The sequence below is a fragment of the Mizuhopecten yessoensis genome, unplaced genomic scaffold, assembly GCF_002113885.1.
Source record: "Mizuhopecten yessoensis strain PY_sf001 unplaced genomic scaffold, ASM211388v2 scaffold4947, whole genome shotgun sequence".
NCBI classification, from domain to species: Eukaryota; Metazoa; Mollusca; class Bivalvia; order Pectinida; family Pectinidae; genus Mizuhopecten; species Mizuhopecten yessoensis.
The window spans coordinates 1,740,227-1,757,834 of record NW_018405801.1 but is presented as its reverse complement, the minus strand read 5'-3'; the positions used below and the strand labels follow the sequence as shown (position 1 = coordinate 1,757,834).

At 38.1% G+C, this 17,608-nt stretch overlaps 1 protein-coding gene across 1 annotated transcript in view; it reads left to right on the top strand.

Moving 5' to 3' along the window:
• The window catches only part of LOC110450079 (putative sodium-dependent excitatory amino acid transporter glt-3), a 36,931-nt gene that overhangs the window by 15,844 nt on the left and 3,479 nt on the right, over positions 1-17,608 (top strand). The window contains exons 3-10 of the mRNA XM_021497327.1: positions 7,250-7,372; positions 8,084-8,168; positions 9,813-9,855; positions 10,230-10,356; positions 10,517-10,643; positions 11,004-11,237; positions 11,748-11,942; positions 13,426-13,560. Of these exons, the coding sequence (XP_021353002.1) occupies positions 7,250-7,372; positions 8,084-8,168; positions 9,813-9,855; positions 10,230-10,356; positions 10,517-10,643; positions 11,004-11,237; positions 11,748-11,942; positions 13,426-13,560 (1,069 nt within the window). The remainder of the gene's footprint in view (positions 1-7,249; positions 7,373-8,083; positions 8,169-9,812; positions 9,856-10,229; positions 10,357-10,516; positions 10,644-11,003; positions 11,238-11,747; positions 11,943-13,425; positions 13,561-17,608) is intronic.

Sequence of the window (17,608 nt, the reverse complement as noted above, 5' to 3'; positions counted from 1 at the left end):
TTAAACGTTACTAGGGTCTGGTTCCTAGTTCCGTTTATGTTAAACGTTACTAGGGTCTGGCTCCTAGTTCCGTTTATCTTAAGCGTTACTAGGGTCTGGTTCCTAGTTCCGTTTATGTTGAACGTTACTAGGGTCTGGTTCCTAGTTCCGTTTATCTTAAACGGAACTAGGGTCTGGTTCCTAGTTCCGTTTATGTTAAACGTTACTAGGGTCTGGTTCCTAGTTCCGTTTATGTTAAACGTTACTAGGGTCTGGTTCCTAGTTCCGTTTATGTTAAACGTTACTAGGTTAAACGTTACTAGGGTCTGGTTCCTAGTTCCGTTTATGTTAAACGTTACTAGGGTCTGGTTCCTAGTTCCGTTTATCTTTATAAACGTTACTAGGGTCTGGTTCCTAGTTCCGTTTATGTTAAACGTTACTAGGAACTAGGAACCAACTTCAGGCTCCATCAATATCCCAATTCCATTCAAAAATGTCTTTTTTCTTTTAAAGATGTACTTTTCATTTACATATATTTATAATTGTTATGTTTTAATAAAGATATACCTATTTCATGTGAAGGTTTATTCAATATTTGTCGTCTGCTCTTTGGATACTAAGTTAAGTTGTTAAGTTTACTTTCCTAAAAGAGGAATACGTTCATAGGCTAACCATGCTTTGGTTAATTTAACATTAACCTTGGGAAGTTAGATTTGTGGCTTTATGTTACGCAACTACCTGACACCAGGAAAACGGAATACATTTATGAGCTATCAAAATGTGTTACGTAAGATCTGCCCGAGATCAGATATAGTAAAACTTTGAGCAATGTGTTAGGTTGCTTTGAAATGTAAATGTTGATGTAGGGGTGACGCGTCGTCTGACCCGACACGAAGACTTAATACGTGGCAGCCTAGTTATCTGAGGAAGTTTAACCCTTTCCTTTATATTCCTATAATGAAATGTCAAGAAATAGTATACCTGTATCCCTCCTGTGACACACCTGCCTATATTATATTTAAATTCCCTTCAATCATGTTCACAATCAGCTTTTTAGACATACGTTAACGTGTGCTTACTAAATTAGTTTATTTTATCATCCATGTTTTGTTGAGATTTCGAAGTTAAGAATAGTAAACAAGTGAAGAAATACATCAGAGGATAAATAAACAAAATGTGAACGATGTGCCATTGCAAGAAAAAAGTCCTTTTACAATTATACTACTGCTATCCTAAGGTGATAGAGGACGCGCTATCGCGATGCGTATGGGAGGGAGCACGCAATTACAGGTCGCTCGACACTTCAGAGTTCACAAATCAACTAAAAGTCGATGGGTTTGACATATGAGCGTCCCAGGAAAGTCGAAAACCGACCGCGATCAGGACGTCCACGCGTAATGAGGCGACATCAATACTGAGTTTTTAGACTGGCCCACCTTCGTAATAGGAGGTTAACGGCTGCTGAAACGACAAGGAATACGATTGGTAATCGGATGCGTCCCCAAACAGTGATAAGTAGACTGAGTGAGACTAACTTGCTTGCATGGCGAGAGTACGTTGGTTCACAACTAATACTGCAAAGTCGAGAGCGTCGTATGCAATGGTTTACGGTAGATGTGCCTAAACGTTTTCCGATGAGGGATTGGAAGTCCATAGTCTTCACAGATGAGTCTCGATTAACGTTATTTCGAGCAGATGGCCATCGACCGTGTACCTGCATGTGTTTTTGAGCATGACCGAATTAGGGGTGGTTCGGTTATGGTGGTAAGGTAGGGAGTGACACCTTTGGTTATCGTCAATGGGAATATAACGGCCGCACGCTATTGGGTCGAGATCTTTAGGTCCCGGTCGTGCCGTTTGTTTGGCAACATAATCTAACCTTGCAGTAAGGTGACACGAGACCACACGTCGCACGAGTCTGTAGGGATTTTCTTGCGATAAAGAATATCGTTCCTATAGATTTGCCTCCATACATCCCCGATTGTTCCAACATCAAGCATTTGTGCGCTGAACTAGACAGAAGAGTTAGAAACGCCGTAACCCCATGAATACCATCACCCAGTTAGCCAACGCACTCGTCCAAGAATAGAAAAAATATTCCAGTACGGAAAGTCAATGTCCTCATGAACTCGATGCAATGAAGAATTAGAGGTGCTATAGCTGTTCGAGGAAGAGACACACGATATTAGGGCACGGTTTCAAAACTGCTGTCATTTCAACTTTGATTTACGAAGGGTACTATTAATCATGATCTTTTGTTAAAAATCCCCGAAAATTGATAGGAGGTTACATCAATATTCAATATTAACTACTTTATCTGAAATTAAGACATAATGCTGAAAAGATTATTTTTTATAAACCTGCAATTTGAAGTTGCGTTTATTTTTCGTTTCAGTATATATATTAATCATATTTTTTAAAACTTAATGCAATGTGCTTATGTTGATAACATTACATTATTTTTTATAAACCTGCAATTTGAAGTTGCGTTTATTTTTCGTTTCAATATATATATTTATCATATTTTTTAAAACTTAATGCAATGTGCTAATGTTGATAACATTACATGATCATTTCCCGATTTCTGGGTTATACTGCCATCTTCACTGACAGAGTAACCGGTCATGATAACGTTCTATTTTTCCCGTTTGAGCACGATAACACAAACACATGGTTTGTTTTGGTTTGTTTGTGTTTTACGTCCTATTAACAGCTAAGGTCATTTAAGGACGTGCCAGGTTTTGATGGTGGAGGAAAGCCGGAGTTCCCCGAGAAAAATCCACGACCTACGGCCAGTACATGGTCTCGCTCCACTGGGCGACTGGCATAAAACAACACATTATATATATTTTGCCCCTAGTTCACCGAAAGGACGTATGGCGGTGGGCGTTTAATCAGTGCATGTACATGCACAACTTTTACACATAATCCATGACAAAAAAATAAATGCAATCGAAATAAATATATATACCAATAAACTCTCGTTAATATGTCGATAATTAACGGCTTGTCGTCAACGACGTGAAAAACATGTAGGCCGCAGTCTGATGTTGAAACGAACATAAAGATATACCTCGATCATCGAAATCAACCTGCACGCCAGGGAAAACCGGAGATAGCACCCGGAAACCTGTATCCAAAGGCGGGAAAAATATTTTTTTCCAGCAAGTCCGATTTCTCTGAGGTGACAGTTGGACCGCTGTCTTCTTTTTGCTTTTTTAACAAACCTACTGAACCCAATAAGAAAATACCTATACATCCTTAAGTTTAGAATGAACCGTACGTCCCGAGTAGGCTACTAGAAATGAACACGCTGACAACATCAACCACCCGTGTACCCGAATACACTTGGCAGCTTTCTGCTGCTCGTGCCGCACGAGACAAATGATTCCCGCTTCTACTACGAACCGCGGGAATGCTTGAGTCTCGCTCCACCGAGCGACTAGCATAAAACAACACAACGCAAATATCTTAATATCGCAATTTATCAAAATAAAACGAAAAACTCCCAATATTACTATATTTACAAAAGTCGAAAGAAAAAACAATAACCCATTAAACTTCAAACAAAAACCTACGGCGTTCTGGAAGCATGAACACTACAAGCCTAATTTCTTTGTTACCGCTAACCTCTTATCTATGGAATCCTTGACGTAGCCATCCTTGCTAAAATCGCTCTTCCATTTACGTGCCTCTTAAAACACCTATCATTGACCCCACTATTCGCTGCTGCGGTGGCACCGCCCGACCTAAGGGAATGCAAGCCCACGTTACAATCTGTAACCAACTTTAACCTTTTTTAAAACCGCTTCGCGTGCACACGTAAAACTCATAGGCTTTGATTTGTGTATCAAACTGCAAACCTCGCCAGATATGTACACTTGTTTGAATAAACAATCGTAGGACTGTAAATCGATAACTGCCAACTCCAAATACCTAACTTACATCGCGTGTTGACAAGCTGACGTCTGTCCCTTGCTTGCTCTTTAAATCAGAACGCCGCAAGTTGCTTAGCTCGCTGAACCGCAGAAAACCTGAAAAACACACCAAAATAATAGTAAAATCCCTAATAACTAGCAAAATTACAGACGTTTTATAAATGTCACACAAGTCCACCAAATTGTCGATAGTCACTGACTCCTTTTTAAACACGGGCCTCTTCGCCAAACGCTTGGACACTTCCAATAGATTCGTCAAGAACGAATTCGTCGTCGGATCCCTATGTCCATGTACATTGTTCGCCCTATTAATGGTGTAAACACCTGCCGACACAGTAGAATATGAATATCTAATGCACAGTAAATGGTTAAGATAAAGAGCTACGTACACGAGACACGCAGGTAATGCTTGGAAACCATGGGAGACAATGAACTCCTCCCATCTCCGAAAACACCCATGATGTTTCCTGTTGGTGGCATCCGCTCTGCTGCATAACAGCCTAGATGCCATACCCTCCGAACAATCATAAAGGGACGTTCCCTCCTGTTCTCCTGAAGCAAGAACTGCATCACGCATAGCAGAGTCTTATACTAAGCATGTTTAAAACATAAACCAACAAAAAAAGATGACTATGCGCTAAAATCAACACGTAATACAAGCATATCGAAGTTCAACAATGACTTCGCAAAACACCCGTTATTCGCTCTACCGCTGAATGTGACATTCCTGCGTCCTCAAACGCGATAATCTTTTACAAATCTGTGGAATTTTTAAAGCTCTTTTGTACATAACATCAGCCAAAAAGGAGATGATTTCCAACTTGGAACAATCAGAGTTCCACGCGAGTTGTCCACCTTCGTTTTATGGATAACCTCGCAAACTAACCTAGGAGGGGTCACTAACCAATTAGTAACCCCCTGTCACTGCCCTGTGAGCTGTGAATGCGTCGATAGCCTCGGTACCTGCACATCACCATCTGGAATTGAATTGCGCGTATTATGTGTTGTAGTCGGTAGCAAATCTATCAACAACATGGGGCCCCATGCGTTTTCTCATAAGTCTACCACCCATTGTTGAACGCACCAATCATCACAACAAGTGCACCTGCTCAGATGATCAGTGATCCGTAACCACGTGACTCGCTGTGAAGCCTCCCATTGACACTTGTCATCGGTTATTAAAAACCCGTACTGATCAAATACGCCTTGTACAATGTACGTACATACTTGCCTCGTTGGCTCCGCGTTCGGTCTCGTCGCCACCAATCCCATCGTCCAAATACATTACTAACTTCAGCCCCGCAGATCGCACATGCTTGAAAACCTCGCGAAGCACCTTGGTAAACACATACCCAGCCGTTGCTATGCCGAAAGGTAACACATTATATACGTAATACTTTGATGTGCCGCGAGTCTACCAACTAAACCCCAGACATTTCCGATGCATTGGAAATATCTCCACGTGGTGATAGGCAGACTTCAAGTCAATCGTAAACAAAAAATCACCCTCGGTAAATAAACTACGCGCTGTCTTGACATCCTCGTATTTAAATTTAAACCTAAGAAAATGAGTGTTATGTGTCGACAGTCCAAAACCAGGCGGGGCTTACCTTCCCTGTTATAAGCAACGGTGATTGGGTTTGCTACATGCACATACGCCGTTGTTATCTCAGAAACACACCCCAGATCTAGAAGCTTTCTTATTTCTGATCCATCAAAACTAGGATTATCACGTGCTGATTTGTTGTTTGACAAAATTACCTCGACTGGAACTTCGCGAAAAAGAATTGTATACCCGTCAGCCACTACAGATAGAACGGCATCAAGCGTGCCCTGTTCACGCCAGTATTCCGTCCGGGTTTTCAACCGCCCTACTGGCGACCTGGAAACAGGAACCGCATTGTTAGCTTGCTCAACGACGTTAATAGTGTCGTTATGTCCGATATTGCAATTTTCAGACTTGCCTGTGCTAGATTTACCCGTGTTACAACATAACTGTGGCGTATCCACGCCTAATAAGGTACCTTTGAACCTATCATGCTTAGTAAAACAAAATGTACTTATCTTGCCGCCATTAAGAGCCGACGCCCCTTCGGACACTCCGGGACACTCAAGACGCCAATGTCCGGGTTTATCACAGTTGTAACAGAGACTAGGTCGCTAGCCCCTCCATGTCGCTCCATGGCCGGAATCTGTGCTTTGCATGACCTGCGTCGTCGCAGGGCCACCGTACCGTTGATACGGAGCGTGTCGACCCCGCCCTCTCGCTGACTTGAACTTCGTCGTCTTGATTTTCTTGTTAGCTTCTTATCCTCAGAATCTGAGGCTATAGGGTTCGCTGCGAACTCGACAACCGCTTTCCATCTGGCCTCCAAGGAATCAGCCAACTTAACTAACTTACTAAAGCAATACCTTCGGAGACTTTAGTGGCGACGGCCCCAGGACCTAACTCCGCAGCTTGACCGACCTTGTTGAACTTCGCCTGTATCTCGGCATTGAACTTATATTGGTCCTCGCAACTCTTTTTAGTGAATTTGTGGGGGTCCGCGACGTTGGTGATATTTTGCTGTAGCTTTACCATCTGCGTCTCAGATTAAGTCGATATCCTAGACTCGAAGGCGTCAAGCTTACTAGAAATGAGCATGACCAAATGCGCGGTATTTGGTTCAGCGAACTAGCCACAGCCTCATTCACTTTAATAGAAATGGAGTCCTGAATGTCAGAGCCTAAATGGTCTCCTTCCATAGCTATAAAAACGGCCGTACGTCAAAAACAGTTGAGAATGAACCGTACTTTCCGAGTAGGCGACTAGAAATGACCAAGCTGACAACATCTACCACCCGTGTACCCGAGTACACGTGACAGCCTTCTGCTGCTCATGCCGCACGAGACAACTTATTCCCGCTACTACTACGAATCGCAGGAATGTTTGATACCTGGCGACTGCCCCACGAAGGTATCGAACCCGCGACCCAGTAGTGGAGGGCTAGTAATAGCAAAATATCAGACGTCTTAACCACTTGGCCACCGTGGTCCCCCAAAACAAACACCTAAACTGTATAGGTACTGTATATACGTATAAGCTACACAATATCCCGTAAACATGAATGTATTTTCTCGATAGGTTATAATATAAACGATATTTATTTTACAACAACTATGAACCAATTTACTACAACTGATCTTAATTGCTCTTGTTTGCCCGGATGTAAGCACGTCGGGGTCTTAATGTGGGAGGAAACCGGAGTACCCAGAGAAACCCACGTGGTGAGCAAGTTGTCTAGCACAACATTTCATTTCCCCAAATAAATCCATGTACAATTTTCTTTCAGGAACGGCCACATTGGACCCTAAGTCGAACGGGAAGATAAGCATGGTGTCTATTGCCTACCTCGTTTTCACAAACTTTCTCGGGGCTCTGATTGGCTGCATCATGGCTGTTATTATCAGACCAGGTACAGTACATTTCCAGAAACGGATATCGAACTGCAAAAAAAAAAAAAATCAACAATATTGCTCGTAGAGGAAGGGAATGGCGGGTTAAAGGAGTTTTTCTGCAATTTTACTTGTCGGGGATAATTAGTTCGAACACGTTAACTCATGTTTAAGTTTGATGAGACACAACAAACAGTCATTATATGACTGATGCTAAAGCTATTTCGACTGATAACCATGGATCAGGCTAGCAGAAGGTATTGCAAATATTTGTTGAAAGGAGGCATGGAGTCTAGTGATAGGACCCTGGGTTCATGATCTAAGGGTTGCGGGTTCGAGTCACGTCACGGCACTGTATTGTATCCTTGAACAAGATACTAAACTCCACTTGTTCCAGTCTACTCAGCTGTAAATGAGTACGTGGTTGGGCAGTGAAATTGTTGAAAGCTAGCTGTGAGCGCCGAAATGACAGCAATTTGTGAACCGCTTTCAGACGACTAAGGACCCAGATTGTGATAAAGCGGTACATAAAAACCTCGAAATATTCTTATTATTATTCAAAATATGGATACAAATTGAAACTACGAGTCATACAATGTACGTCCGTATATGATATCAATGAACATTTTCATTTCCTCTTTTCTTTTTATAAATATCCCGGTTTTGCCCCTTGTGTGGAAGTAAAGAGGATTACAATATTATATTATTTCAAAACGCGTTTCTTTTCAAAGGTGTCGGCGTGTCAAACTCGGAATCGGGTAAGAAGCTAGAATCAGTCACCATGGAAACACAGGATATATTTGCAGATCTGTTGAGGTATGTGTCTAATTTAATTGTTGGCAATCTATTGCATATTTACATTGTTTCTTAACTTGACTAAATACACCTTTTACTGATAGTGTTTGATATATAGTTTTCCATAAACATTCCAGTTGGCGTATGAATACGTTACCAAATAAGTACTGGAAGTAGTCCCGTTATAGATAGTTTTCATTTAGTTTTTTTGTGTAAAAGATTCCAATTAAATGACAAAGTACATCAAATTATATTTTATATTGTTAAACGTTGTAATGAATACAAAACAAAAGCAACGCCTCACTGCCGATATTGTGTTTCATTAATAAACCTTGTTAAATACACAACAATTTACTCCGCGTTTTCATTTCACCATTTTGAACATATTTCATGCACTATCACGTAGTCGATACACATCGCCGGCCTCTAGGGTCACGTGCAATTTTAGGTATGTCACGTGGCTCGTACACTGTGGAACATAACCATATGCATCCTCTAAATAACATCGTTTTAATGCGATTGTTGTATTACTGAATACAGAATAGTGAAAACAATACAAAGGGACCATTATTGTAAGCTTCAAGATTGACATTTTAATCAACTGATCAATCGAAGTTACGACATGCATGTATTTATTTTATTTTTGCATAAAAATGCATTAATTTTGTCATTTGTCGTTAACAATATTCAGATAAACTCTGATATTTACATTGTTATAGATTTTTGCTTTATTTAAAATGTTTGTGCTTAAATTTCCACCACGTTGGAAACGTTATTCATTTGTAATGTTTTCATCATTTCGACATTTGTACCAATGTGCACTTTTCATGAATATACGCTTAGGTGTACAGGCCCAGGATTAAATACCATGCGAAAATCGGACTGAGTGTTCATATACTCATTAAACGGGACTCGAGACAAATGTGATATTAACAGCATTGCATACAATTCGTCACAAGATTTATTGAGGATTATACCACATAAACCTCAACATAGCAGGATTTGTTTTTAATGAATGTGTTTTCTTAACAAAACGGCGAAGGTAATTCATGTTTTTACGCTGCGTGCTCGATACTTCTGAATACATGTGTAATCTACTCTCTCTGTCATGTTTTATTTTGATTGATGTTATTTTGTTTGACCTCTTGTTACACACTTTGTGTGTCAGAGCGTAATAAAAAAATCTTGAAAATCTTGAATAGAATAAGTACCTGTTTCGGTGCATCAAATTTAAATAGTGTCCTCGTCACATTTCATTTTTATTTCAGAATATTTTACTGTATACGTTTTACATACAAAAGGAATTTGGCAACATGAAAAGCATATAAAAACCCTCACCTTAAAATATAAACAGTGCATACATACATATGATGAAGTAGAAATATACAGCCTTATATAGAGATATAGACTGTTTATGTAAAAATACATTAGATATTTATCAACAATTGTTATAAGCAATCTTATCTGTCCTCATCACAGTTTATAAGTCGAATGCATTGTCCCAAAAACCTTATCACACATTTCAGTTGTGATATTGCAAGTATTCTACGCACAAGGCGTTTTTAATACAAATAAAGTGAACTACTTAATCTATATGTCTGCGGTTAGTGTTCAAGTGTTTTATCATTGGTCAATATTTTTATCAATGTTTGACCTCTGTTTTAGGAATCTGATCCCCAGCAACTTGATACAAGCCACATTTCAACAGGTAATTCCGAGGACTTCAGGATATTTTAATACCAATTATGAATCCTGGATTTTACCAAACCTTTACTAAACTATAATAAAATTAAATATTAACATTCAGTGCTTTGGCATTCAAAGTATGGCCTTTTAGTTGGTAATATGATGTAATCATACTAAAAATACTCACAAATGTATTTAATGGATTATAGGTATATAATTTTGTCGTTTTGGTATTACGTCATCCTCTGCAAATATTCTCAAAGATTACTTGAATGACAAAAGAACCAACTGCAGATTATACATAATGTATATTTATCATTTTTGTTTCATAATTCCATTGTTTCCTCATTGTTTAAAAAAACAACATTTTTAAAATTTTATTTTTTTAAATTTCAGACTCAGACGAAGTATAATATTGAGACAGTTCTAAAAAACATGACAATGAACGGAACGATCATCTCGCGAGAGTTTAAAGAGATCAGCGGAAAATATATCGGCTCCGCCGGATCCTCCAATATACTTGGTACGCTCATTTTTGGACATCCATTGTTCTTAAACAAAATTACAAAAAGTCCTGAAATGTAGTAAGTTCATACTCAATTAATAGTATTTTGCAGTAAAAGTTTGCTTCTAAGGTAATGTCAATATTAATCAATTAATACACATGTATTTTGCATTTAAAGGGCTCATAATAGCAAGTTCGTTGTTCGGTGTGGCGACAGGGGCGGTGCGAGAGGCAGGCATGCCGTTCGGCGCTTTCTTCACTTCCGCTACTGACGTCATCATGCAGATACTCAAATGGATCATACGGTCAGTGCAAAGAGTTTGTTTTTAATAACTGTTAGTTTTTCCACCTACATACATGTATGATTTAAATATTGACAAGCTATAATTTTTATGACAAAACCTTATTTAGTGCCTGACAAAAGAAGCATTTTCAGATCTAGCACCAACACACTGTCATTCTGAAGTGACTATTTGACGATTAAAAAGAAAGTATATGTTGAAAACAAATCATGTTTTCTGCATAAACGTTTTATATTGTTACACGTATACGTCAATGTCACTGGTATGAAGAACAATTTAATAAAATGCTCCTATAGCCAACGTTTCCTTTCAAAGTAGGACTTTTCAAAAATTAATATAGCAAAATACTTACTTATCTTGTAGAACGACACCTTTCGGTGTAGCAAGTCTAATTGCTAAAACGATAGCAAGCACGGACAACATTCAGGAGGACTTTCGACGGCTTGGGGTGTACTCGGCAACGGTGATCGCGTCTCTCTTCATTTGCAGCGTTGTACTGGTTCCCATAGCGTACAGTCTGCTCACCAGAAAGCAGCCCTTCCGTTTCCTGTTCAGTGTCGTCAACGTTCTCATGATTGGATTTGCCACCTCAAGCTCGTACGTTCCAGATTTAACAAGTTCATGTGGCCACTTTCTTGCCTATACAGACACCTACACACACTGAACTCCATATTTCTATATATAGATCTAGAGCGACTGGAATTCATCCTAAAAAAAGAAAATATTTCAAAAGAAGGGCTCTTTGAAAGATGAACGAAAGAACACATGTGATATTGCACTTGTAGAAAGTAGTTTAAAACTGTGCAATGGTAAGTTTATGTACTCATGAAAGTAAGAAAAGTTACCAAATCAGCGCATTTTAAGATATATCGGACGGACCTTTATCCATTGCATGGTGCAAACGTGATTACCAAGCACATGTATTTTTGATAACGCTACATTATGTATTTAATCATAGCATTATGAGTGAAATTATATTGTGGACACAAACATCGCCAAATACCATATTCGTGATGCAGATATCTGTTCTGATAAATATATAAATTGCCTTTAGTGTTGAAATTGAAAATGTATTGTTCAGTGAAGTTTTTTCTGTTCTGTTTACAGAGCAATATCCATACCCGAATCGCTCAAGGCTCTTGAAGACACCAATAGAATCGACAGAAGAGTAACCAGATTTGTAGTACCGCTGTCGGCCACACTGGGGCGCTGTGGAAGCAGCGTGTATATTGCAGCGACGTGTATATTTCTAATGCAACTTACAGAAATTGAAACCGATGCAAGCAAAGTTATCCTTGTTATGTAAGTATATCAAACTAACGTCAATCCACCACAATCTAAAACTCACCGTCATATCCTTCTCTGGTACATTTACTTGCTATAGGTCCACGCCCATCACGACAGAAATGTTCTTGTCGGCTTAATAATGTATTCAAAGAATATTCTCATTTTTTTTTGTTGAATAGCCAATTACATTTCACGAGAGGGTGGATATTTTAATATTTTTTCACGAGTGGGTGTATATTTTTTTTTTATATATTTTTCACGAATTGGCGAACATTTTGATATCGTTCACGAGTAAGTGAATATTTTTTATATTTTTCACGAGTGGGCGATTTTTTTTTTTTTTTTTTAACGAGTGGTCGAATATTTCGTTATTTTTCACGAATGGGTAAATATTTGATGGATATTCAACAAATCAGTCCACGAGTGGATGATCAATGTTATTCACCAAAAAACCCCAAAATATTCTGAATCTGTAAATGGATAAACAAATAATCAGACAGGGAGTGATGTATTTTGTCGGTACAGTAAGGAAACATCGAGGCATAAGTGCACTCACAGTTGACAATGTCAATTATTTGCTTTTTTTGGTCTTAAAACTGCACCCCGAATACGGCTAAGTGTGAAAAGATTACCTTGTTTTTAATGCAAATATCCTATATTTCACTGGAAAGTATATATATAGGATTGCGTGAAACCTGTTACGTGTACCCATTACTTAGTACATGATACACAATTACCAAAACATAACCTTATTTGACATTGGAGTTGTCCCCCCTATCCAATATACATGTAGTTTTGTTTTGAAACGACTAAATAAGCATGGCCTGATGTCCAATACGACATGTTCACACATAATGCAATTTATAGAAATTGAACCCGAAAGAGGATATTGGACAAAATGAACCTTAGATGAGTATAGATGCACCTGTAGACCTTAAACGTTTGTTTAATAAAATTGTTTATACACAAACCGTGAAAACATATTCACGAATGTTTCATGCTATACAAATGTTATTTGTTAATTACGTCTCTAAACTCTGATATGACATCCCCACCCCCAAGATCTAATGCAGAAATAATATATGGAGCTAATCATGACCCCTGTATAGATGATAACTATTTTATATATTTTTTATGTCATGGTGATGAAATAGAAAACTACCGAGTTTACCTTACCGATGGAAATATAATATACAATGTATATGTTGTAAGCAATATGGTGCCTTTGCCTAAGGATCCCTGACCCACTGCAAGCACAATTCTAGCGAGCTCAATGTGTTTTTTTCTTCGTATATACGGTGTGTTTATTATATCATCTTAATTTGTTGTTTTCGAAAATTCATGGCTTTCTTTTTTAAATGATTTATGAACGCTATTGTACTATTGTCATGCGAGTCGAAAGAAATAGTTTCCAATGCATAATTATTACTTTTGGCAGTGGCGTGGGGATCCTTAAGGTTGGTTTAATTGAAGTCGTAATGATTAATTTTATTCACAGCGTTCTGACCACATGTTCGTCCCTGGCCATCCCCTCCGTGACCGGGGCCAGTCTGGTGACTGTCATCATCCTAATGACCGCACTGGGTTTACCGGCGGAGACCGCCACGCTGTTGTTTACACTTGAATGGCTTCTGTAAGTATAGAGACAGTCTCAGATCGCTTTGTTTTAACCAGTTAACAATATCAAACAATAACATATTTTATTTGAATGTCACACGTTAATACATACATACCATAGAAACATTTCACAAGTTCAGGTAAAACCCTATTAACACCCAGCCATTACTGACATACGGGACACTTAAAGGCAGTTTTACTTTAGTCGTACAAAACAACACTTAATTCACAATACATTGCAATACAAATATACAAGTTTAATACATACATCATATAAAACTCACACAATTATTCCAACATTAAGAGACTCGGTTCGATATGTTTAAAATACCAGAGGATGCAAACACTAATATGTAGAAAGAGATAATATTTTCTCCGCCTGCCGAACATCAAAAATACAGTCTTTCCTAACATATATCGGAATTAACTATCAGGAGGTTAAATTTGCCGACACTATAAGAATCATAGAAATTTTCACAGGATTGTCCTATTTGGTAAAACAGATTAATTTGCAAATCACTTCATAGGGGACACTCACACAAGAAGTGAACCACTGTTTCCACAGATTGGGAACAGAACGAACAAAAACAAATGTATTGTGTCTATCATTAAACAGGCAGATATGTCCATTACATAACATTATTGCTCAGTTTGTAGACATCGGGTTCTTTGATAAGATAAAATCGATTTATATAATATATGAATGTGATAACATCGGTTACGCATTCTTCTTTAATTGCGCATGAAATATTTGAACATTTTTTTTTTCAAACATAATTATTTTTGTTTCAAGCAATAGGATCAAAGAGAATATATTCATGATTAAAAAAAAATCATTTCACATATTTGATAGACAAGATATTTTAATGAAATTAAGACATGCTCCAAAGCGAATATAAAATTTGAGAGTGTTGATCATTTGTAGAGTTACATGTAAATCATCAATGAAATCCACCTTTTAAGATATTATTTTGTTCTGTGATAAAACTGACGAAATTATTTTGAGAATTAATACAAAAGCTATGTCCGACTTACCCTGCTCAGCAAAACGAATACATCGTTGTTGTTGTTGTTGTTGTTGTTGTTGATATATAAATTGTGCCCCTCACAGAAAATATTCACTTACGAACTGTTTTTGGTAACAGTCTCACTTAGAATATTATTGTTTCGTCTTTTTCGTAATCCCATATCGTATCCCTGGAAGCCATTCATCATAATTATTTCATACATAACCTAGGCCGCGATGTCTGCTAAGTCGATTGGAACATCGATGTACAGGATTTCTTCACTGCGGAGCAGGTCGAGTAATTTTTTAGACTAGTACTTCCGATTTTTGTGATCTATCAGAGATAAAAACAGACCCATCGTTCATGTACTGTAGACAGGAAAATTTCTAGTAAAAAACATATCAAACATTCAATAAAAAAAAAAATCTGTCAGAAAATAAACAAACGTTTCACCTTATCTAATTAAGAAATCACCTAGTCATTTTTCTATTACAAATTGTGATGTATAGCGTGATGTTCTACTGAAGGAATGTGACCTATTTAAAAAAATAAGTGTATTTGTGTTAGCATTGTAACATGTAGACTGGCTACCAGCCCCTAACTTCTTATAAAGAATTTCTCAACCACATGTTACTACTAGCTTATCCCCCCTAGTCTAGGGGCAGACACGTGTTTAAAAGTATTAGAGTTAATTTTCTTTTCTGAATAAGTCGATATTCTAGAGACGGAGGCTAGTCTAGGTAACATATTCAGGGACTGAAGCTCGCTTCATAACAATGATTTCTTCGACAAAAACAATTCACGAACTTCTTGTTGTTCAATGGTTATTTATTACAATGTAAATGACGAGTAAAATTGTGAATTGTAAAAGTCCCAAATGGTATGGTTTCCTTTTCATAAATGATTTATCAAAGCTGAGGTCATGCCTGTGAAATCGGTTTCCAGTGTAAAGCTACAGTATTTGGTACTAGTACCGTGGTCCTTAGATATAATTAATCTTGGACAATACCTTGAAAGGAAGTACATGGCCGTATTGTATCACCACAAAGGTAGAGTACAATGTACATGCACGGGTGATGAATACAAGCTATATACATGTACAATGACATACGGTGCATGACCTGTAGCGCATTGGTAATTAATCCAATTAAATATTTAGCAGGTGTTTGCTACTCAATGGTTTTACATAGCGTTTAGTTATGCACGATGGACATTACTTAATTCCCGCAATATAACTTTTTTAATTTCATATATATTTATTAAGAAAGCAATAACGTCCTTTTGAAAATAATCAATCAAATTCGTGCTGTTATTCAGCAAATGTAAGTTTGTTTCCATATGCCAATATGTTAAACATACAGACAGCGATGTTTTCAACTCCCCGAAAGGGATGATAACACAATTTATAACCATGACCTACTGTTGAAAAAGCTCCTACTAAATCTAACTCAAAGACTATCTTATTAATACCATTAATCTAGAATCATTGCTGTAAGACTACGAATTGGTAGAAAAATATACCTAAAGAGAAAATAGAATCTGTTATCTGTGTTAACTCTATGAAATATGAGTTGAATACCATTTTTATTCTTAATTGTAACGGCCGTCAAATTTTACTTTATAAAAGGAATTTTATATCTAGATATTATATTGACGGACATAGTATTTTTAAATTCGATATCTTATTGAACTAGGTAATTATATAATCACTTGTAAAATTGGTCAGATTCATAGAAGAGCGGATTAAACGCTTAAAATTAGTACGACGGTATACAGAACGGCTTGATGTTTGTTTGTAAACAGGTCTCTGCACTGGGAACAATTTGCTGTTTGTTTGTAAACAGGTCTCTGCACCGGGAACAGTTTGATGTTTGTTTGCAAAAAGGTCTCTGCACTTGGAACAGTTTGATGTTTGTTTGTAAACAGGTCTCTGCACTGGGAACAGTTTGATGTTTGTTTGTAAACAGGTCTCTGCACGGGGAACAGTTTGCTGTTTGTTTGTAAACAGGTCTCTGCACTGGGAACAGTTTGCTGTTTGTTTGTAAACAGGTCTCTGCACTGGGAACACTTTGCTGTTTGTTTGTAAACAGGTCTCTGCACTGGGAACAGTTTGATGTTTGTTTGTAAACAGGTCTCTGCACTGGGAACAGTTTGATGTTTGTTTGTAAACAGGTCTCTGCACTGGGAACAGTTTGATGTTTGTTTGTAAACAGGTCTCTGCACTGGGAACAGTTTGATGTTTGTTTGTAAACAGGTCTCTGCACTGGGAACAGTTTGATGTTTGTTTGTAAACAGGTCTCTGCACTGGGAACAGTTTGATGTTTGTTTGTAAACAGGTCTCTGCACTGGGAACAGTTTGATGTTTGTTTGTAAACAGGTCTCTGCACTGGGAACAGTTTGATGTTTGTTTGTAAACAGGTCTCTGCACTGGGAACAGTTTGATGTTTGTTTGTAAACAGGTCTCTGCACTGGGAACAGTTTGATGTTTGTTTGTAAACAGGTCTCTGCACTGGGAACAGTTTGATGTTTGTTTGTAAACAGGTCTCTGCACTGGGAACAGTTTGATGTTTGTATGTAAACAGGTCTCTGCACTGGGAACAGTTTGATGTTTGTTTGTAAACAGGTCTCTGCACTGGGAACAGTTTGATGTTTGTTTGTAAACAGGTCTCTGCACTGGGAACAGTTTGATGTTTGTTTGTAAACAGGTCTCTGCACTGGGAACAGTTTGATGTTTGTTTGTAAACAGGTCTCTGCACTGGGAACAGTTTGATGTTTGTTTGTAAACAGGTCTCTGCACTGGGAACAGTTTGATGTTTGTTTGTAAACAGGTCTCTGCACTGGGAACAGTTTGATGTTTGTTTGTAAACAGGTCTCTGCACTGGGAACAGTTTGATGTTTGTTTGTAAACAGGTCTCTGCACTGGGAACAGTTTGATGTTTGTTTGTAAACAGGTCTCTGCACTGGGAACAGTTTGATGTTTGTTTGTAAACAGGTCTCTGCACTGGGAACAGTTTGATGTTTGTTTGTAAACAGGTCTCTGCACTGGGAACAGTTTGA